Source organism: Haemaphysalis longicornis, unplaced genomic scaffold (assembly GCF_048455015.1).
Source record: "Haemaphysalis longicornis isolate Haplotype H1 unplaced genomic scaffold, Haemaphysalis longicornis Haplotype H1 scaffold_4, whole genome shotgun sequence".
NCBI classification, from domain to species: domain Eukaryota; kingdom Metazoa; phylum Arthropoda; class Arachnida; order Ixodida; family Ixodidae; genus Haemaphysalis; species Haemaphysalis longicornis.
Window position 1 is genome coordinate 19976933 of NW_027526361.1, and position 22875 is coordinate 19999807.

A 22875-nucleotide genomic window follows, 5' to 3' on the forward strand; every position below is an offset into this window, starting at 1 on the left:
AATAGAAATCTGCAGTTGGAAAGTGAGCATAGACAGCAAAAAAAAAAACGCTAAATAAATGGAAGCAGCATAATGGGCGTGCAGGGGGGGGGGGGGTGAGGGGACGGGTAGATTTTACGGACTTCGGTGACCGCAAGGCTGAGCACATAGGTAGGGTGTCTAACAGATAAAAACTCACACGCAGAGCGCAGAGCTATATGCAGGGGACATGTCACCGAAAAAAAAAGGGGGGGGGGGGGGCAATCGTCACTAGTCTCAGCAGAAGCACTATGTGGCAGTTACCCCATTGACGGGCCATCGTGCGTCCAATGTTAAACTACATGTTCGTTGACGCCACTAAGCGCGGGTTAGCAGACTACTGGCGAATGAAGCATACACGATAACATTTCAAGGCAAGGGCTGTCGGACACCAACCCCAAACTTTTCTTGAGGCTGGGGCCCGTAGCGGTGCTGAAATTAGGTGCAAAGAAAGTGACATAACAGCTTCAAATTCTTCTGCAAGAGGGTACAAGCCACCACCACATTGCATCCAAGAAGCTAACAAAATAATCAATGAAGAATGCTCCGGTTACAAGTTAGCAGCTTATAACGAATCGGCACGGAAGAATCGTCACCATTGGAACACTACCCAAGTCCTTCGTGCTGCATTGGTGAGGTTGTTTGGCGCTGCTGAGCAGCGCGGACGTGTTTGACCTTCGCCCGCTCGCGGGGGTGTCGGATCTGACGTCTTCGCCGTCCACGCCACCGCTGCCCTGGGCTCTGCCTTCTTATGGTGTGCCCCGCGATGCGTGGGGCCATCCATTGCAAGCTCCCACTCGCCTGTGCCCGCTCAATCGCTTGAGTCTCTGCCCAGAAAACTCCGAGGGTCGGGATCGTCGTGGACGACCCATCACTTCGCAAGCTCGCCTTGTCACTTCACCATTTCCGCCGAGACTCGACTCCCGAACGCAGCACGACGCCAAGCGGTTATTTGTGGTGTGATTCTTTAACGGCGATCTTTTATTACGCTGGCAACCTCTCTCCTACAATTTCCTTCGCTGCGAAACTTTATATAACTCTGACCTATTCTCTGCCACTAAACTCCCCTTCCCGCACTGAATTGAATGCAGCTGAGCTGTCAGCTGAGCTCAACAATATCCTCCGTGCGTCTCCTTCTGCGCCGAATCACTGCAGTCAGCCGCGCTGAAATGACAGTTTTCTGCTTTTTACATGTTTGTTGCCTGTCTGAAATAAGTTGTCAGTTCTGACGCCAGTGACAAGGCACTTGCGACTGCGACCGATTGAGCTATAGTGGAGGAAGCTTGCAGCTGCCGGCTGGCCTGCAAAGCGGGACTCGCGCCCGGCACACTGCATCGGCACGGGGCCTGCTTATTGAAAGAGCCGCGCCCTTTGACGGCCCTCGCATATCACCGGGATCCGGTAACGCGAGTCTGCTAAGAGCCTCACGATGAAGAATAGAGCCATCCGGATCTGTTCCGGCCTGCTTTGCTTTCTGCTCAGTTTTCAACCATGCCAGCCACTCCACGTCTGTAAGTACTGTGCGGTGCTTCGAATATTTTTGCGGCAGTTTCGATCTGAGGACTGGTCTTAATCACGGACAAGTTCAGAATGAAGGCGCGCCCTCTCCCCGGCGGGAACAAGCGGAACAAGGTTATTTTGCACCCTCCTGTTTTGTGAGGGAAATAACCGAAACAAATGGAAAGAAATATGAGCAATGACCTAGGCCGTACATACTCTTGAGGCGGACAGTGACGCGAAACAAGAAGAAGAGAAAAAAGAAAGAAAATCGGAAAAGAAAAGGAGAAAGTGAAAGAGGGGATAAACGAAAAATTAGCCCAGTTTTACTGACTCAACGCCGCCAACACTGATGTTAAGAGCGAAGCTGCCTGGCGTTCCCCAATCGCAAGGCTAAGCTTCATAGAACTTCTCAAAGCCAGGATCGATACCCGTTCGCGCCAATTCATTTTTGCCGTGTTCCACTGCTCGCGCGAACTACTGGAACCTTCTGTTACTTTTAAACTCGGAACACTGCCACGAGAGGCCACCGTGAGCTGTTTTTGTTTTTTCACGGCGTATTTTTTTTATTTGCTATTGCAGAAAACAAGCAGACATGTATTTTAATTACGAGAACAATGCAATTAGCACTTATGTATTGATGTCTTGCCTCAAATACGCTTATTGTTTTCTTTATGATTAACAGTGTTGGCAGGCATAAGCTCTGCCACCAGATTAAGAAGTTAAGAAAAGCTTTCCCTATATAAAGGTCTCGTTCAAGTATTCTGTTAACTGGCTGCATGAGTGCTTGTAGCTTGCTCTCCTCCTCGCTAGGCTATGCCTTCTCCACATCGCTGCGACCGCGTTACCGCATTTCGTCCCAAAGCCTCAACCTAGAACAACAGCTTCGGTGTTAAAAAAAGGGGAATAAACAATCTCTGCACAATCACCAAAGGCGTGCCGCCTGGCCTCTTATTAGCCCCACACACAGAAGCTGGTTTTGATTTTATAAGCTTCACGGAGAAATGAGTCGCCCGTGGGCACTTCGAAAGCAAAAGAAAAGCTCGCGGAGCCTGACTGATTTTAAAGGAGAAGATGTTGAGAGAGAACAAGCTCGTAGAGCGGTTTTACGGTTAAACGCATCAGCAGCCACGTTGTAATGGAAAGGAAATGGAAACAAAGAACAAGTTACGTAGATGATAAGATTTCGCAGCTTTCTGTCTAGCTATATCTACTGGATGATCGGATTCATTCTTTGCCTTGCGCTGAAAGGCACGCAGAAATAGCCGAACAGCGCGCCATCGATGGCGAGACTGGGGGAGCCAGTGCCGACGAAGCATCCGTTAAACTCTCGCCTAGTCACGTGGTTCGCTTGCGCTGAAGCGCACGCACAAACGGTCCAGCCGGCACTGAGGGACGAAGCGCAGGCGAAGCAGCCATTTCGCCCCAGCCTAGTCAGGTGGTACCGCCGCGGCGAGGCTCCGAGTGAGCGAAACGATGAAGCGATAAGAAAGGCGCAGCCTTGGCGTTGATGGCTGAAGGTCACTTGCGACGCAATGAATGTACTTGAAAGATGGAGTGTAGTAGAGCTTTCGCTCTAAAAATGGTTTTGGGGTTCACCAGGTTGTTTCCCGCATGCAAAAAAGGATACGTGACACACACGAACCGTAATTGCAATTTGACAGCAGCTATTACATTCCTCAAATTTCACGGTTTTTTGCAACGTCGTGAACCTGAATTACGGCGAACGTAGGTGCGATTGAAGTGTGCACGTATGCGAACTTGGGCAAGGTCTGCTCAAAGCCTGGAGAGAAAGATGAGCAGTGGGCCCGAACGGGGAGGCTAATGACGAATGCAGATATGATCCCCTGGATCAATATAAAGATTCTGCGCTGGGTCTATAGACTCACAATGCTTATACGATGGGAAGAACGAGAACAACGATCGAGTCACAATGGATAAGCATTATGGCCGAACGCTGGTCCAGTAATGGGAGATAAGTGTTTGAATTGGCAAGCTATGTCGGAACTCTTGCTTTGATTTCAAACTTCCCGCAAAATGTTTCAGTATGCCAAACAAACATTTGAAGCGATGACTACGTTAAGAAAGGAACGCTGCACGTTGCCGTGTTTATTAAAACGATTGTGAAACAATATTAGCTTGTTATTGGCTGTCGTTAGTCTACACCAGTTAGGATACACCACTTATGCGAGACGGAGAGGGAGTACTCTGCTTTGTATTTTTTAATTATAATCGATTATGTGGCTTAACAAATCGGAAGCGCCTCGTATTTGTTCCCGAGATAACAGCGATTGGTAGGTAGTGAGTGAGTTGTTTTGTTGTCGTACCAATAATAGAGGAAGCTATGAATCATGATAGCCTCAGGTATCTTCGAGTATATTCCACTTCAAATGTGAATTCTTGTACATACCCAGTGACGCTTGCGTGGATCGGTGCGCATTCCACGAAAGTTCTGGTTGAGGTAATAGGTCAGCCAGGCGTTTTTGTTAACTAGCTGGGTTATGTCAACATATTTGAAGAATCGTAATTATTTCAACCATACCTAGCATTCTTACTTTTTCTGCGTGCCTTGCTAACGTCACAAATTCAAAGGTCCAGACACTAATTTATGACTAACATCAAAATGTGGTCAAACACAAGATCATGACTTTCCTTTTCCATTCATTTTTTTTAAGGTTCTAGATCAAGTTCCCCAAAAAACATTTCTATAGTTCAAAGTTATTCTACTGTTTCATTATCGCTTGTATGCAGGGGACAATCAAGCAGATAACTGAATAGGACACGAATATTAGCACATTGCACTAGAGAATGTTATCGACTAGCATCGCTGCACCCTCCCGGATGACGAATTCGTGAATAAAGGGGAATGATAGCAATGAAACAGAAATTCCGAGGATAAGACGAACCAACACAAAAGTAGAGCCAAAAACGTACATCCCGAGCCACATCTATCATCACCATCAGCGTGAGCGTTGTTTCTGAATGCCCCTGCTCATGACGATAGGTCGCAGTGAACATCGCGCGAACCGGGAAAAAATTTGCCCGCAGCCAGGCATAAATCATGGTTTATGGCAAGATAAATTTTACCCTGGCCACAATTTAGGGATGCCCTTCCAGGGTTCAGGCATTCTTCTAGAAGCGCAAAAAAAAAAAACAAGAAAAAAAAAGAAGCGGAATAGGAAGGCACGCGGATCCGGAAGCAATCTTCCGTTGTTTACAGTATAGCTGTTTCTGGCTATGGTGTAGTGATGCACGCGAATGCGTATTAAACCAGAAAGACAACAAAATGCGTGTGCGTACCTTTCTTCACGATCACCATCCATCAAGCAATAAATGAGTTCGCACCCTCGTTCAAAATTCTGTGACGCCTCAGTGTCGCTGGTTACCCACTTTCACAGACGGGAATGGCGCACGATTTTTCGTCCCGAGTTATTTGTGTGCTTTTGAAAGGACGCAAAGACGACGACTTACCAAGTTACCACTGTAGATATTTCCTGCATAGCTTTCTTACACACACACCCTTCTGACTTCTGCATCCGCATCCAAAGTTACAGCTCTCCTTGTTCGGTGTTTAGCATATCTCTGCATTTAGAAGAACTGCCAGTTGGGCTTGTTGGTATACGCTCACGATTGAAAAAAGAGCTACTTGAACACGAAGACGAATGAAGAGTGTCCTAAGAATGTCCTGTGTCTCTTCATTCGTATTCGTGTTTAAGCAGCGCTTTTTCAATCATGTATCTCTGTATGCCTCAAGTTAGCTTCCCTGCACGCTAAGGTGACGACATTTATTCTTGCTCCACTATGCTTTGCAGTGGACAGCGTAATCAAGGCTCGGCGAATGGAAGTGGTCAAGTTCAAGGCGTCGCAGTGGGACCCCTTCTTGCACAGCCTCAACGCCAGCTTGGACAGTGACACAAGCGTGGACCCGCGGTGCCTGGCGGACATGCGGCTCTTCATCAACGCCATGATACTCCGCGAAGACTCCGGCCTTCAGTGTAAGCATCTCCTCATGTACCGCACACGGCGGCCAAGAACTTAACAGGGTTGATCATATCGACTACGTTGCGTTGCGTGGGTGGGTGGTGTCCAGCAACTTGGAAGCTACCAATGTGAAAAACACTGGTGCCAACGTCATTTCACCGTAACCGCTGCCCGGCCATGCGTTTAGAAACCTACGAGTAAAATGCAGCCCGGCGATGTACGTTAAAAGTGAAATCATATTGTCACGAAGCCAAGGACGACGCAGTTGTTTTGGAAAAGAGACAAGTTTATTGGAGCGAACTTGCGCTCCTCTAACAACTCAAAAGAATACTGAGGCGGCGAGGCAGCGGTCAACAATGTGACGTGCGTCGGCGAGCGTAGCAGAATCGAATAGCCCGGCGCCTGCTCTGCAGGCTTTTTATCTTTCGGCACGCGTGGTTCTCGAACCGTCGATTCGCATCGAGAACATTGTAGACTTAAGAAGATTATTCCAGGCTGTTCACGTTAGATCGGAATGCTCTCCCTATCAGAACAGATAACACATGCGGCACAGAAAGAAAGAATGGAACACGCGCTTCCCTTGGCACAGAGATAACACAGACCGCCGCAGCCGGGCGGTAAAAGATAAACACAAATAAACAATCCCAATGCATGGTTCGCTGCAATATTTGATAAGCGTGTTATAAATAACGAAATCCGCTAATTGCCCTTCTCCGACGTTATACCGGAGTGCAGCCTCGGGAGCCGGAGCAAACCTTAACGACAAGCCTTGTGTTCTTATGTATGGACAAGGGGCGTGTTCATACATATCATTCCCTACCTGTGCGCCCGTAACCCACGCGTTCATATCCGCCTATCCGTAGCCTTTACGGGCAAGTTCTCGAGCCTATGCCGTTCTTGAGCTTATTAGCCTACGCGTCGCGATTGTTAATAGGCTAATATTTGACTTGAGGTATTGGGGGTCCTGGCAAAATGTAAAAAATGCGGTATGTTTTGTTCAGCGCAAGAAACAAGCCACTTGGTATGTTAATCTAAGAGTAACATTCTATTATAACTAAGTAAGTGACGAAAGATTGCAAAAAACTTTTACTAAACCTTAGCTCTCCTTTTAAGGCAGTATAAAAACATTGGCTCGAATCCACACTGTGAAGGTGGTTGGGCTGCGAAGCCGTAAACAACACCCACAACAATTACCCAAGCGGCGTCACTTGAATTCACACACGTGGCTCTACAAAGAGTGAAACGAGATACCCTGCCAGCCGTTATCTGGGATTCGCGGTGGCGGCGTCCCCAACGCAACATCGTCGGAAGAAAGAAAACGAACAGGAGCGTCTCTCGAAGTGGGAGGAGGAGGGCTCGCATACGCGGCTGTGGTGTCATCTCTCTGAATGCCTCCCCCTGACTCTTGTTTCATCTCTCGCCTCCAAAAAGCGCCCTACCCCGCCCCAGAAGCCGAATCCAAACCGCCGCCTGTCTCCGGCGTAGTTTAGTCGGCAAGACAACGGGCTCTCGCTCCACTCCTCTTCGGGCCCAGGTTAGATCCCTTGCTGTGGCAGTGGTTTGTGTAGCCTGGGTGTAGCCAGTAGCCAGTAGTAGCCTGGGATGTTTCTTTGTGTAGCCAGTAATAGCCTGGGAGTTTTCTACTTACGCGGAAACGAAAATTTCCTCGGCTGGTTAGAGGCACACTGCTATGGTGGCTGTAATACTGCTTCGCCGTAAAAATGGTCGCCATCTTGCCCTGCGAAAGTTGGTGTCCAGCGCTGCTGTTGTAAACTACTACACATGCTGATGGAGGAGGGTATGAAATGTTCCTCGTTGTCTCCGCGGGCTTTTCGCCTGCACTGGGCTTCTCCGACGTCAAGTGCTGAGTCCTAACGCATGCACTCGGCGTCTTAGGCGAGAACTGCTGGGTCCTGCCTATAGCCTAACACATGCGCTAGCCCCGAATGACGGCGACACCCCTGCCCTGAGTATCTGTGAAATGTCTCTCCAGTCCGAGCATTCATTGACCTGTTTTTTGTTTTTTTTCATCCTTTGAGTAGTCGGCTATTTTGTGTGCTCGTCGGCTATTTTTGTATGCCATATGTGCGGGCCATTTTGTGTGTCATGAGTCCAAAATTTCCGACCTACATCATAGGCAACTAACGGCTCCGCAATAAAACCTTTAGGCGTTGGATTGCACAAGTGCCTCAGGTGGAAATAACATATTGCCCCCCTTTTTTGCGCGAAAATGTGTCAGAAACGTTAGGCGTGCTGAGCAGATTTAAATGCATTATGCCTTCAGGATTAAACGAGATATCAATCACTCTACAATTATCTTCCGCTTAAGTACCATGTCATCTAAGGGGCACTACTATGCGGGGTATCCGGAGCAGAATTCGTCTCATGCGTGACTTCGCTATCACAAATCCCGGTGCCCCGCTGCGAGGCACAAGATACCGCCTTTTGCTCTAGGCACGTGTCAGGCGGCATGCTAAAGCTACTGGATATGGGACTATCGCAGAAATAAAGCCGCCATTAAATGCGTCCGTCTTTCGCTTCCATAGAAATAGAGAAGGATAGGAGAAACCTGTGATTGATTGAGTGACTCATTGATTGTGAAGTTTAACGTGCCGACGCTTCACAGGCGATGAGGCGCGCCGTAGTGGAGGGCTCCGGATTAATTTCGACCACCTGGAGATCTTTAACGTGCGCGGACATTACGAACACACGGGCATTTTTGCTTTTCGTCTCAATCAAAGTAGATGCCTATTACTAGTTCAAGCTTATTCTGGCCGATATTTTCCTTTTGCGCAGGCGTAGGGCTTACAGCTCTCACTGTAACGAGAAAAAAAAATCCAGCCCAAGCCCTCCCTATATCCAAACAATTGGTATCCGCACTTCTCTCTCAAAATATCTATTGCCGTACGTCTGAACTTTGAAAAACCTACAGATTTTGTTTTGGAATTATCGGAGCTCAGCTCGACGCTAACCTCGCCATTCCCATCTTGTCGACGTGAAAGTGCTATGTCGCGTCGCTAAGCCCCAGGAAACTGGTTGCTTTTTTTTTTCGTCCTTTTCCCGACATAGTTTTGAAACTGGTAAGCAAAAAAAAAAAAGAAACTCTTTCTTTTCCTTCCTGTGGCGCTTCCAGGTAAACGTGCATTAAAAACTTTCCTTCGACCAAGACCTTATCGTAGCAAAATTGAGAGCGCGCCGTGTTGCCCGAAACAAGCCACTTCTGTGGGTGACAGGACTGAAAACAGGACTGAGGCACCTGTAACCGAGTGCATGTCAGCTTCTTCCTCATGGCGAAAAATAAAGGACTTTTTATGTCTGTTTATTTTTAGGGGGTGTCTTTTCTTGCTACATGTTTTACCGTTCCGGGTAGCTCTTAGCAAGAGTAACCTTTGCCAATCACGCTCCAGACTGCCTGGAAAGTATGTGTTTTTTCAGCGTTACCTTTCCGCCATGTTTCTCCTTTCTTCGTTGTCTAAGTGTAATGCGTTCAGATCATCGACACGTTATGTTCAAAGTAGGAAGTAGCCGATTGCGTAACCAGCAAAAGAAAGCCCTACATATTTAAGACACGTTTATCTCTCTCTCTCTCTCTTGTCTTCTCTCTCTTTCCATCGTTTGCCCTGTTTCCAGAAAATCCTGGAAACGAATTTCAGATCAAAACTATCGATGCACGCGGGCATGTAATGGCTAGTCCGAGAAAGTTTCACCGGCAGTGCGCAACACGGTGTTTCAGGGAAGACGGGTAATTTTCAAAACAATAAGCTTCCGGAGGTAAAATTGTTTTTCTTGCGCGAAGTGAGGCCGTGGCGGGCGCAATAAAACGAGTTGGAATAGCTATTTAGGGCAACAAATAACAAGTACTCGTTATTTACCTTTTAATTATTACAGTTAGGCGTGTGATTGTAATGTGAAAATTGCAGAGGCTCATCAGACAACCCAATATACAGCGTTAGATTTGCGAAAATGTAATTGCCCGCAGACCTATCGGGTGAGTACTCCAGTCCTCTGGATGCGCGCATCTGGAGCTCGGCAGCAGCACGGCGCCGCAAAGCCATGGCCCAGTGTTGATGTCACTCAGAGTTGCACACATCACACGTACGGCGCGCTTCTTTCTGTTCGAGACAAGATGAAGCCACGGGCAGGCTGGAGCGGCGGCGCGTGCGAGAATGCTGTCGCCCAGACAGCTGAGTTGCTAAGGTATCAGACGCGCAATCTGAATGTCGTGGGTTCAGTCCTCTGGGCGCATGTTCTCCATTTTCTTTCGCTATTTCTTTCAATACTTCGAGCATCTCAAACACGCACACGTTGACATTTTTACAGGACAAGAATTACAAACTATTTCCCGTTTGCCCTACTTGGCGTCTTGAATGCCGTCTTTTCTTTCCGTGACCATATATTATACTGCGCGTGCGTGCGTTAGAGATGTCAGTTTCTAAGAAGTTTTGAGGGGCGTGAAAAAAAGAAGTTTTAATGTTTTTTATAGAAAAATATAACAAATTGGTAAAAGGCGGTTCCCCAATCGACATACTTCTTGAGGCGGAAGCCTTAAAAATCTCATCAGATGCGAGAAACTACCGTAGTTGCTGGCGATTGCACGAAGGAAACCAAGGTAAGGCATCTGTAAAAGGAAAATCAGTAAATAAAAAGTACATTGAAATTTATTTGGTTTTGAATGGGATTTTAACCCGGGTCGCCAAGAGCCGCAGCCAAGTGTGGTAATTACAGCACTAACCTGGATGGAACAGCCTGGATGGAACAACAATTATCCGAATGCCTGCCGCATGACAGGCGAACGTGACACTACAGCAAACACAATCTAGCAGTGAAGAAGTCTTCTATAGTCGCTGGCTTTCGCCTTCAAAATACTTGAAAGAGTTAAGTGACCGATAAATTGTTTCTGTTGACACTGAAAAGAATGTAATTGTATCATGATGCATCAAATCAAATCAAATCAAATCAAAGTTTATTAGTTTCATGACAGTGCACAAATACATTGGAAGAGTACAGAAAGAGGTCCCGAAGTGAAGCACAAAAGTCCCACTATAGCTTCCGCTCTCAAAATCTGGGCGCGATTTTATGTCAAATCATTGATTTCCGAGAGCGTTTCCCTGACTCCACATTGGTTGCATCGCAACAAATTTCCGCTGAGAAGCTCTGTTTGTTTTTTAACGTTATCCTGGTTGAAAAAAACGAGAAGAATGTTTTTTAATGCTTCTTTTTTCAACCGCTCACATCTCCAGCGTACGTGCGTGTACGTGAGTGTAATGTTCTTCGCGCTCGATTGAATCAATATAGAGCTATCACCCCTATTATTGACACTGAGCTCGAAAAATAATCGCGTTTCGTTTTCCTTGAGAACGTTGAGCTTTCCTTTAGCAACAAGACCAAACCTTTGAGGTTCTGTTATTTTCACAAGATAGAGAGCACGAGCCAGAAAGAAGAATAGAATAAGATTTAGACCGTGTACGACCGATAATACGATTAGGAAGCAGCCTGCAGGCGCTCGTGCAGATACGGAGCGTAATGACAAGCTAAGAGGCTTACCATAACTAAACCTACGGGATGGATCATGCTTGGACGCGCACAACCCGCCCTCGACAGCTCTAGCAGGGAGACATTGAGCAAACGCCGACGGTTTTTTTTCCTAATGTTAATATGCCGATGGTACGGCTGTGGCTCAGTACAAAGTTTGATTATATTTCCCCTTAAAGCAAATCCGGGGGCCTCTAATTAAATTCACATTCACAATATTGGAACCCACAATTTTGTCAGTACGCTTTAAAGCACACTTCTTACTACAACGGAAAGGAAGAAAAAATTAGTGCCCTTCCACTCTGTGAAGAAGGATGACCTGCGAAGCTGGATGCACTCCACGGAGAGCATGAAACAGAACATGTTTATTGGTAATTTGCTACCGAGCATACTTTCAAGCCAGTTAGCTGAACGCAACTTCAAAGGACCAGCTTTATTGCAGAGGACAAACATGGAGCTCTCTTCTTCCCTCCGGCATCTTAGGCATCTTACGTCTGTGTAACGGACTAGCCCAATTAGCTCGACCACTGAGGACACCGTACCGGTCGTGTGAGGCCGTTTGATGTCCTCGTTTGAACCTACTGCCTGCACAACCGACATGTCACTAGTAGGGGCATGAAACCTACAGCTGCGTATGGGCGCTCCCTCCCTCCTCTTTCTGCTCCCAACCCATCTTCACCACTCCGGACTTGTAAGTTGGCTTGTGTATGAGTCGGCGCTTGATGTGAACCTCAACCGCGCTGTCGTCCGATATGTGGCAAGGGAGGGACTTCAGGGTTCTTTGCACATCGATGGGTACGTTCACAATCTGGCCTCGGATGCCGATACTGACCGCGGCCGGTAGAGAGATGCCTTATGCACATAAACGGCAAACGGGGTGCGATCAGGAGCTTTTCAACCGCGTTCAGGCAAGGGTATATACGTATACCCTTACGTATACGTATACGGGTATACGTAGCCAAAGGTGGTCGCGTACTTGGGCATGCCACTCTTTAGTAAGGACAACTTGCACGTTCCGCACGCGAAGAACTTAACATTGGAAGCGCTTTGCTGGACGTTTGCGGCCAGAACCCGAAGCGCGGCCTCCTTTCCGCCCGAATCTTTAAAAGGCCGAACCGCATGGAGCGTTTTTTCACGCGATTCTCGCGCGTCGGCGTTGCGCGTGCGTTTTTTTCGACGCCCGCGGCAGCATCTGCCTTGGCTAGATTTTGACGCGCGTCGCGCGTGGCAGTGGGAGGAGCCTGGCGACTTGCGCCAATGTAGAGTTCTTCTATATAGCTCCTTGCGGGAGCTATATAGAGGAATTCTACGCCAATGGGGAGGCGCGCGCCTCATGGCGGCGGTTTCGAAGCGCTCGAGACAGCCGGCTGGCTCCGCCGGGGATGTTTAGGCTTACCACCCCAGCATATATTGAATGGGCGCTTTCACTAGCGGCGCGGATGATGTTTTAAAGTACCGTTTTCACCCACATTATAAGCTCTTTACCGCCCAAGCAACTTCGTGCGTGCCTTGAGCGGCATTTTAGAGAGCGCTTAGAAGCGGTCGCTCGAGCTCCCGATACCACTTCGCTGCCGAAGCCGCCGCCATATTGCCGCCGCCGGCCGCGGCGCGCGCGCAGCGTCGGGTGGTTACGCGGCAACGTCAGCGTGCCTGTGGCGTGCGCGGCGCGTTTTCGCAAGCAGAAAACGCTCCATGCGGTTCACGCTTACCGTTTCCGATTTCGCGGACGTCGTAGTCGAACGAGAGTACCGCACACTTCGCAACTGATGCTGAAATCGCGATCGAGAAAATTGCGTTTGAATTTCGAATGGACACCTTTGAATGCGTTATCCTGCCTGGCAGCGTGGTAACGGCGCATTCTCGCAGGGTTGTCAGTGTTGCGTAGTTGTGCGTAGCCTTGACCGTTCAACCTTCGGCGCTTTGCCTCAGCTTCCCGTTCCGGGTCAGTTCGTCATTCTCTGCGGCGACGTTGATTCTCCCTTCAGCGTTCGCGGCCTTGTTCATCGAATGATATTTGTCCCTCCAGGGTGCGAACGATTCTCGGCTTTCCCATGGCTCGCAGGTACCGCACACAACGAACTCTTCAATAGTGGAAGTTCATTGCGGGAACCATTTAACCAGAAACCGAAGCGCCGCCTCCCTTCCGTGCGAATGTTTGGCGTTTCCGATTTTGATTACGTTGTTATCGAACCGGAGTGACTAGCACACCTAGAAACTGGCGCCGAAATGGCGATCGACGAAATCGCGTTAGAAATCAAGTAAATCACGCTGCATGTTCTGGGGTAGCGCTTTGTGTTGTTTTTGCGTCCATTCGTGCTACTGTGCGTGACGATGCACCTTGAATCAACACTTTTATTCTTCCGAGCAAAACGACACGCGTCCGTCCCAATGAGAGCTAAAAGTGCAGTTGCTGAAAATGGCTCTAGCGCAGTTATCAACCGCTTGGGAAACTAGGTGGTGAAGAGGGGAATAACAGTTGCGAAATACGGGTCGGCGGTGGCGAGGAGGAGCACCGGAGACGCACGGAGTAAATCCGCTTCACCAGAATGAAAAGTGGGGTGGGGGGTTAGACATAACTGCTTCGCAGTAAAAAGAAAATCACTTCGTGCTATACTTGAAGCCTAGTTCAACATTTGGCCCAACGGGAGCGTTAATTAAAGAGCAAGAATGGATGAGTAGGAAATGCTATTATTAACCGAGGGGCATTAAATACAACGCATCAGGTATTTAGGCTGCCGAACTACAGTAGACGTAACTTAAATCCATCTAATAGTCATGGCGGAAGAATTACGTTGTTAACTCTTAAGAGCACTGGGTGGGAGTTGCCTGACTGTCATAACCAGATTTCTACGCAATATGAAATTCTCTATTGACATGACGAAGGTGTCGTGTTCCCAGTTTTTCAAGAAGACACGAGTAGGAATATTTTGGACTTTTGTGATCTATTCGTGAACGTACGTGTTAGCAATGCCAGAAAGGACTCTGGTAATGCTCGGTCGTTATATCTGCATTAGGGCAGGGCCTGTAAAGTTGTATCGATAGTCACAAGCCTACGCAAGAGCAGCAGATGCGCAATTGATCGAATTCAAAACAGGCACTTAATTTTCAGCGCACAAAGAACAAAGGAATATAGGTGAAAATGGTACGACGACCTAACATTATCGTACCTATTTTAGCGGACACGCCCATCTTCTGTCTAACTAGGGCGGGTTTTGTCATCTCAATGCAAATGGTGATGTATTTGCGCATGGAAGGAAGTTTACCCTTCACCTATTTCAGGGGTAAAAATAAGGGACATACAAAAGACATTGCGCGCAAACGTTCTTACCATGAGAGGTAGCATGTTTCTTATTCTACCGCATACTGTATCGCACGGTTCTCAATCATGAGTGTGCCAGGGACCCCTTTAGGGCTTGCAAGAGTGATGGGGGTTGACCCCTCGCTAAACTGTGCTGATCCGTGTTACAAAGTGACACAATTAGCAGCTGCAACTAATGTGGACCATATTATTATTCTATGCCCGCCTGTGTGTTTTACTTTAGTGCTGATGCGTGTCATATTGTCCCACCATTTGCTATAAGCGCTAGAAGTAACGCGAGCACATACTGCTGCCTTTCGTGTGTCTGGCTTTTCTGCATAGCTGGCGTATTGTGCAGAAAGCCAACGTTACAGCATGTTCTACGAGGGGAAATTGAGGAAATTAAACGTAAAAGTCATGCCCCCAAGGCACCTATTTGCATTACCAGCAAGCTTTAGTAAACAGGAAAAAAGAATGAGGTGAAGGAGAGGGCGGAAGAGTCTTGGGGAGGGCTTCGCGGACCCCTCAAATGCCCTAGCGGACTTGAGAGCTACTGCTGTATTGTATTGCCTGTAATTCTTGTGCTCTCTTTATCATATCCTGTTGATTTAAGTTCTGTTCAGTGCTAAAAATATTTTTAAAATAATTTATTATAATTCTCACTGCCTGCTGGACTGAGAGGCTACCCCACAAGAACCCCTACTCGGTCACTTTTCGTCTCCTCAAATAAAGATGTCAGACGATCCTTTTCCGATACGGGGTGCTGTTATTGCTGCGAAAATTGGTACTGCAACTGGGAACTCGTCAAGCCGGTTTGGAACAGTTTTCTTTCGCAGTCCCATCACACAGAGTTCATGCTTGCCCTAGAAACCATTGAACTTGAAAAGCTGGGTTACAAGATTTTGAAAGTCCTGCAATTTTTATAGACACATAGATTTTCTTGAACTTGCCATTTTAGTAAACATAAAGGCAACATAAGAGTTTGCAAGCACTGAGTGAGTGTTTGTTGCTTGGCCGGTCTTCTCTAGTGAATAAAACTTTGCATTTCTTAACAAACCAAGAGCGCTTATTAGTGTAACACTAAGAAACAACAATGGTAAATCATGAAATTGACGAAGGAAATGTCGCTGGAGCTATCGTTTCAACAAGAAAATTTGTCTGAAGACCAGTACCTTTGTAGAGACGTTGACTCCGCAATGTTCCCGCGACGTCTCATTACTTCAACCCTTTATCTTGCCCTCAACGTCAGCCCTTATTTGTATTTCTCACACACAACGTAGGGCTTGAAAATGCACACACAGGCCTTTGTAAGTGCCGACAACCCCCTTAATTTTCGGCGATAAACCAGCGTGAACCTTGTGTCAACCTTATATAGAATTAAAAATTAGAATGTTGTATACAAACCGCAGGAACTCATTAGCATTTCAGTTGTTTTCAAGCGCAGCAATGCGCTGCCTGTGCCTGTTATAATCTTCACTGCATGCGTATGTCCCGCGAATGCAGTGTTGGACTCTCAGGGATCGATGCCGGCCGGGTTCCTCCGCGGTTCCCTGTTAGAGATGGGCTCCCACAAGCAGTGCTTCGCCGCAGACCTGACAGACGAGAGTGGTGCTGCAATCGGAAGGAAGTTCTGCATGACGACGGTCAGGCCTAACGGCCCTGTGCCTGAGTTTCCACAAATCCCATCACACCAGGTAAGCCGGCAACGTATAAAGGATTAGTAACAACGATAGAATTTTCATGCGGTTATCTTAGGTATAAGATAGTGCGGCTGGATTAGTAAGGGCGCATCGGCTTATTGAGACTGCTACCTCAGACAGCTACACAAGCTCGCCGTCGGCTTCCTCGCATTTATGCAGGCCTCAGCGAGTATGCACACTCACGCACGCACGCACGCATGCACGCACGAACTTGCACACACGCAAGGGATAGAACCCGTGCCCTCGAGGTCAGCAGCACGGCGCCTCAGCCAATCGGCCATTATGGCTAGGAGGAATGAAATGACGAGTGGTGTAATTGTCGCTCACTCTTACTTCGTCGTACGAGACGCAGATCACACACGCATCAATATTTTCGAATTACGCCAGTAGTATTGGCAGTCCCAAAAACATTAACTTCTTAAGTTACATCATACAGAAACGATGAAAATTAAACCAACTACAAAATGACTAATTACAAAAATAAAAAAAATAAAGAAATGTAGGCAATATTATAATTATGATACATATTGAAACTCTGCACCAGCTAACAATAAATAGACGATGAAATATTTGAAACTACTACTCTCGGGAACTGCTGTATACAGACCGTTGTTCTGCATGTTATCCCGCACCCCTTTTCTTGTTTCTGGGACTCCGGTTGAAAGCGAGCAATTAAGCACGTGCATTTGTCTTGGCCGTAAAAAACGGTGATTGGACTATATGGAAGAAATGATGTAGATTTCAGATGCTATGGTATAATTTCAAAACTACGATAGTAATCCCTTCGGGAACAAAAGGAAGTGATTACCACGTGCAAACACGGGACAATAACTGGTCCATACTTCTTCACGTGTTTTTAAAGGCACAAAAATTTTCCTTTAGGAACTTCTTGCCTCTTTCTCATTAAAGCCTATCAATCAATCAATCCTCTAGGCTCTTTTTTTATGCCGAGTATTTTCCAGAACCGCCATGCTATAATCACCACCGGCTAATCTGTGACACGCACATATGATTCCCTGCGCAGCAAGATGTCGCGCAAATGTTCGCTTTGGAGCACTCCACGATAAAGGTCGGTGCCTGCTACCCGTCTGCGTGCAGTAACGAAGACATCGCGGGTATCTTAAACAAAGGTATGTGCACCGACTCCCCTGGAATGGTTGCTGTTGTTTTCATTACTGTTTTACGGTGGCTGAGGTGTAGTGCACCCTCAATCACCAATAAAATCATTTCCGCCATTCCTGGTGTCGGCCACCTCTCAGGCAGGCAAGCTGTACATATTGAGTTATATATGTCAGTTGTTTTAGATGTCTTTTTTTTTCACCATCCAGGTGTAAACTGAACTCACTGTTGTGGAAGATACAAAACAACTGCTTGTTTTGCAAAGCAGTCGCCTGAAGTTCGCACCGTTCCCAGAGCAGCATATGGCATCGCAATGTTTGAAGCGTTGCACGGCGGTCGGTAAAACGATGGGGTCATTTAGTGCAAGGGGGACGGGAAATTTGAGTTCTTCACTGACATGTGGAGCGAAATGCGCCGTGGATTCCGACTCCCCTTTTTTTGAGTTAGCTTCCATCCCGCTCCGTACAGGCGAAAAGACTGCAGTAACAGTAATGCCGGTCCTCACTCATTTTGAAACGGAGACAAAAAAAACACTAGCTTTCATCAATACAATTTTTAATAGCACCATTTATATCCGCAGCATTAACAGAACCCCTCCCTCCCCTCCCCCCAAAATTCACAGCATAAAATACTACGAGACAACAATTAAGTTTGTTTTCGCTGGCTAGCATCATTCAGATATGAAAAAAAAGACAACGGTCTTTTAAAGAAAGCACTCGTTCTCGTCAAGCGCTGTTAGGGGCGAAGCACCTTGGCACCTCGCTTTGTCCGGGGCTTGGCGTCCGTATACACAGTGTTGCGCATGCGCGAGGAGCATTGGATTGCATTGGATTGGATTAAATCGAATTATATCGGATTGGATTGGATTAGAATTGTATATACTGTACACACGCATTGCCACTCGTTTACATGCGCGAGTGGGCAATGCCACGGGTGATTTACGGCAAGAACGATCCCCAGTGCTTGGCCCACTCGTCATGATTCACTTCGTGGAGATGCGTGAATGTTTTTTTTATTTACCGCTCCTCGTCCTCAAACACATTTGCGTACCTCAACAATCCCGCGACCAAAGCACTGTTGGAGTTTGGTAGAGGGAGACTTACACCCAAGGGACCCTCTCCCCGCCCGGGTGGCAGTTCTCGCAGAGTGGGACCTCTCCAGCATGGTCTACATGTGCGACCGCAACGATGTACCTCCGGCCGACAGACCGGTCGTTGTCATGTAAGTGCCTCTCTGCCTCGAATCTCCAGGCGGCGCTTATGTCTCATGTATACAAAAACTGCTCCCTTCACGAACATGGTACCCCTATACGCCTGCAGTTTAGAGAGGGAGAGTTCTTCCTTTGTATTGGTGAGGATCGAGTACAGTTCATTGTGGATGGCTGGGTTGTGAGTTCTCAAAGTCTGGAGCTGATCGCGCGTAAATACTTCGACCCTTGTAGTTGGTTTCAGGCTTGTGCTGGGAGTTTTGTTCCAGGCACGTGCCAGCATTGCCCAGGCGGAAGCTACTTCAATAAAATGTGCTGCTGCGCTAGTTGGTGCGTTCAAGCTAAAAGAAAGGAGTGCTAAACACCGGACACAATAAAGAAAAGGGAAAACAAATAAGAAGACACAATCGCATCTGTGTGGTCCGTCTTCTGGACTGTATCCTGTTTTTAACGCTCCTTTCTTTCAGCCTGGCGGAAGAATTTAGCAACGTAGGTTGCGCCATAGCGCAGGAGAAATATTGTGAAACCAGAACGTGCAGACGGGGAATTATTAAACGCACGAGTACACTGTTCAAATTTTCATAAATAAATGGATACTTGGCAGGCCGAGAGAGACAGAGACAAAAAAAGCTTCATTATAAAACGCAAAACAAAACAAAAGCTCGGTAAGATGATGAAATATTGCCAAACGATGACAGGCGGGATGTGATTTGACGTTCAGCTTGCCAGACGTTTTTCGGGAAAGCCACAGTATAAGGCTGGTGGGAACGCAAAACAGGATCTTGGTGATGAAGCCTCTTAAGTTTGTTTTTGCTTCCCTTAAGTGCAAGCCTAAGACAACACTTCCTATCACGACAAGGAACATGCGGGACCACGCCCTAGCTATCCAAGTGATAAGTACACTTTGTTTATGTGTAGCGGGCTGCGGTAGAACGGCTACCATCACGCAGCGATCGTTCCACAGCTGATCACTGCAGCTTCCGCAACACATGTGGATGTGAATTTGGCAGGGCCGGTCACGTGACGCGTAAGGCATGAAAGCATGGAGCACAGGAATCAGGAAACTTGCTATTTTGTAGGTCACGCAATAAAAGAGTTTTTTCTAACTTGCTTGATAGATTTTTGGGCACGCCACGGTTACGCTCCCCTCATGAATACTTGTAACACAGCCCATTAACCTTGTGCAAGTTTTATATAGTGTTAGGTAGGCTCAAGTTAGCTTGAATCTCACATACATATAGCCTTTGTTGGTTCAAATATTCTAGACTAAGAAAAAAAAACAATACACGTGGAAGAAACACGAAAACCGATGTTCTAAAAATATTGTTTGGCTCCTTGTTTCAGCTGCGTCCTGGGAACATTTGTGGCAGTCGTAGCTGCGGCCACAATTTTAGACCTAATGACTCGTGCAAATCTGCTCGTGGATCGAGGATCGCCGCAAGCAAATCGCGGTAAGGATTAATTCAAGTGTGAACGACACGCGTTTGACACAGAAGCGATATTAGGCCAACAACGCACCACACAAAATACCACACTACTTACGTTTGGAAGTTCAAAGCACCTACCCAACATGCCATGTGCTGTAAGGTACATTTAAAATATTCATTTAAACACCAGTTTTCTGTTGCGAGGGTCGTTTTAAATACTTTATTACGTTTTAAGAAAAATGCCTCCCTTCCTGTTATAGGAGCCAGTAGACAGCTCATTGGGGCTTTTATGTCTACAACCCGCATAATGCCAGCGGTTCGATGTTTATTTACTTATTTATTTTATTAATTAGATACTGCAATCCGTAGACTAAGCAGGTGGACAAGTACGAAGAGTATTACATTCAAGACAAAGCATTTGAAAACGATTTAGGTAATACATACTCACAAGACGGTAATCAAACGTGAAAAATAAGAAAAACAAGAACAAGAGAACATGTCTTGGCAGAAAGAGCATACACCAGTGACAGCAGCAGGGTGTGAATGCTAAAGTACTGCAATAAGATGTTTTTCAAAATGGGAAGCATCACGCGCAGAAAACACTTCCGCGGGCAGCACATTCCATTTCATCGATTGAACTGGGGAAAAAAGAATACTTGAAAAGGGTGGTACGAGCGAAAATTGGGGTTTAAAAGGAGCATTGAAGACAAAATACAAGTTAGGTTTATTAGAAAGATTGCTCAGTCCCGATAACAATGATACCAATATCATCGCAATCTCCGAACAAATAACAGAGATATTAAAGAAAACGTGTGAAGCAGTCACGACCCCCTAGCCAATTTCCCGCAACTTTTCTATGACGTCACGAAACCTTGTTTGTGCGATTGGCGGCCGCCTAACTGACCTGTCGCGACCACACATGACTGGACGTCTGTAATGGGGCCTCTAGTTCCATTTGACCGCATCACTTGAATGCTAACGTGCAGTTAACGCACTGAAAATTATGTTTTATTTTTGGCCCGTACGACGTCATTCTTGCTCATAACACGTCACTGTGGCGCAAAATTTGAAAGTTTTTAACTACTTCTTGCTTTTTTTTTTCGTTAAAAAAACATCTTTTGGGGCTTGAATGGAGCTGAGTGAGATACTGAATCCTAGTTCTTTCAAATTAGACGAAGTTGTATTTTTTCTTCATGGCTCCTTATTTATCTAGTATGGCAAAATCAACGGGGTTGCATGCAAAATTCTGGATTAATATTGAATTGATGTGAAATAAGTGAAAACATAAACTTGTTAAGCCTCAATGTTAAGCAAAGAGTTTCAAGAGAGAGAGAGAGAGAGAGAGAGAGAGAGAGAGAAACGTTTATTTTCAGAGTATTTGATGTAGGCGCAGGAGAAAGTACCGATTTGTCGACATCAGGGGAACTAGAAACACCTTCGCCTGCCCTTTCATCGAGCAGCAACCCCGGAGTGCGTTTTGACACCGAGCTAATTTCTGTTTTCCTGGACGCTTCTCCGGCGCAGGCGGAATGCTGGCGCGATTCCAGACTCTATCCCTATTCGCCACCTTCCGATCGACGTTCCGCTTGGACAGCGGCGAAGGGGGACGCCTCGACGTTTTCAACGGCCTGCGAGTCGTCGGCGTAGTTTGGGTCGTCGGTCTTCATACGTACATATTCATGCTAGACCACTTCATAGGTAAGCATTCACAATAGCTCTGTTCTCTTCTGTTTCAATAGCTCTTCTCCCCTTCTTGTTTATTTTCTTTTCGGTGTTCTCCCTCTCAGTCTTTCTCTTTCGCTCTGTTGAGACTTTCAGGCATTATCAGTTTTATTTATTTATTTTCCAGGTATTTTTATTTCACTTTCATATTACGTTTATTTCAGTTTATTTATTTTTACTGCTTTTAGTTTTCTTCCTTTTTTTTTTTTTTTTAACCGGTTGTACTTAGGTGGTACCGGTTGGCAGCTCTGCCACTTTACTCCATGTTCCAATTGGCTGTCTGATGCCCATCCTGAGCAATCAGGCCTTTTAAAGGAGTCAGACCTCGAAGGATTAGATCAAAAATCTCGCTGTCCCCATTCCCACCCAAACTCCCATAACCCATTCCTATACTCCAATTTCCCTTTTCCTTCATCCCAACCCCTTCCGCTACCTTCCCAGGGGAGATCAGGGGAGTCTCCCTGGGCCCGCTCTCCTGGCTGTGGTGTCGCTTGGTAGCTTTTTCCCCCTTTTATTTATTTCCACTTCGGTGGTTAAAAACATCTTTTGCCCCTCGGCCAATTATTTTATATTATTATTGGGTTAAGCCCGTTATACCTAGTGGCACAGGCTGAGGCATTTAATATTTTATGTTCTTTTCACTTTGCCTCACAATATCCATGTCCTTTCTACGGGCATTTCCAGCCATCACAATATCATGCAGCTTAGTGGGGTTCCTCGGCACCCTCCCAATCAATTATCTTGTTGCGTGTCGGTTGGGAAACTGACACGAATCATGTTAGATGAGATGACGTATTTACTTATATGAGGTCATCTTCGCCCCACGGCCGACCCTATGTTCCATTGGCTTCCTTTGTCTTTAGGCAGGCACGATAACTGCGCTACCACTGTCGTCTTTCTAAGCCATTTGCAGTGAGGAAAGCAGATACGGGGCCCATTTTATATCGTTGCGTATGGTGTACGGCTGGATTTAAGCTAAATACGTGTCCCTTCCTACTTCATACTCATAGCCATCGCCATCCTCACCGGCCCAGGGAAGAGCCGGAAGCATTCCCCTTTGAGAGAACTTTCTAGATGTCATTTGTCCGGGACCTCCATCGCAACGAAAGTATCAGAGAGTTTTAGTGTTTTTGACGTTCCGCTCTGCTCCCGACGGCCCGCTCAGCCCAACCGGGACGTCAACACCAGAAAGGCTTCTAGCGCACCGATAACCGTATCTCCTTCGATGGGGAATCACTCGCGTCACTGGTCGTACCCTGTGCGTGTATAAACCAAAACTTCATCCAAAAAGAAATATAAGAACTGATACTTTGGCCACTAGGATAAAGTTAAGTACCATGTTTATTGCCTTATTTCACCTTTTTTATACAATTT

General features: G+C 46.7%; 3 protein-coding genes across 9 annotated transcripts in view; 2 read left to right on the forward strand and 1 right to left on the reverse strand.

The window, feature by feature from the left end:
* Positions 1–17577, forward strand: part of LOC144178343 (uncharacterized) — a 37376-nt gene extending 19799 nt beyond the window's left edge. Inside the window, exons 1-4 of one of the 2 annotated variants that reach the window (XM_077706115.1) lie at positions 1214–1529; positions 5328–5510; positions 15830–16020; positions 17051–17577. In XM_077706115.1, coding sequence (XP_077562241.1) covers positions 1448–1529; positions 5328–5510; positions 15830–16020; positions 17051–17365 — 771 coding nt within the window. In that variant the 5' untranslated portion in view covers positions 1214–1447 and the 3' untranslated portion in view covers positions 17366–17577. Of the gene's footprint in view, positions 1–1213; positions 1530–5327; positions 5511–15829; positions 16021–17050 lie in introns of those variants that run through there. The other variant, XM_077706114.1, reaches the window with a different exon arrangement.
* Dgk (diacyl glycerol kinase 1) overlaps positions 1–22875 on the reverse strand; it is a 603682-nt gene that overhangs the window by 263978 nt on the left and 316829 nt on the right. The gene's annotated exons all lie outside the window — the stretch shown is intronic.
* Positions 18292–21578, forward strand: LOC144180277 (uncharacterized). The gene is made up of 3 exons (XM_077708652.1): positions 18292–18366; positions 19697–19803; positions 21304–21578. The coding sequence occupies exons 1-3, from the start codon at positions 18308–18310 to the stop codon at positions 21492–21494; spliced, it is 357 nt and encodes a 118-aa protein (XP_077564778.1). The 5' UTR covers positions 18292–18307; the 3' UTR covers positions 21495–21578.

Coding starts and splice junctions, on each gene's coding strand:
- LOC144180277 (XM_077708652.1), top strand. CDS start 18,308: ATGGTCTACATGTGCGACCGCAACGATGTACCTCCGGCCGACAGACCG. Junction 18,367..19,696: donor GACAGACCGGTCGTTGTCAT/GTAAGTGCCTCT, acceptor TCCTTGTTTCAG/CTGCGTCCTGGGAACATTTG. Junction 19,804..21,303: donor ATCGCCGCAAGCAAATCGCG/GTAAGGATTAAT, acceptor TCTCCGGCGCAG/GCGGAATGCTGGCGCGATTC.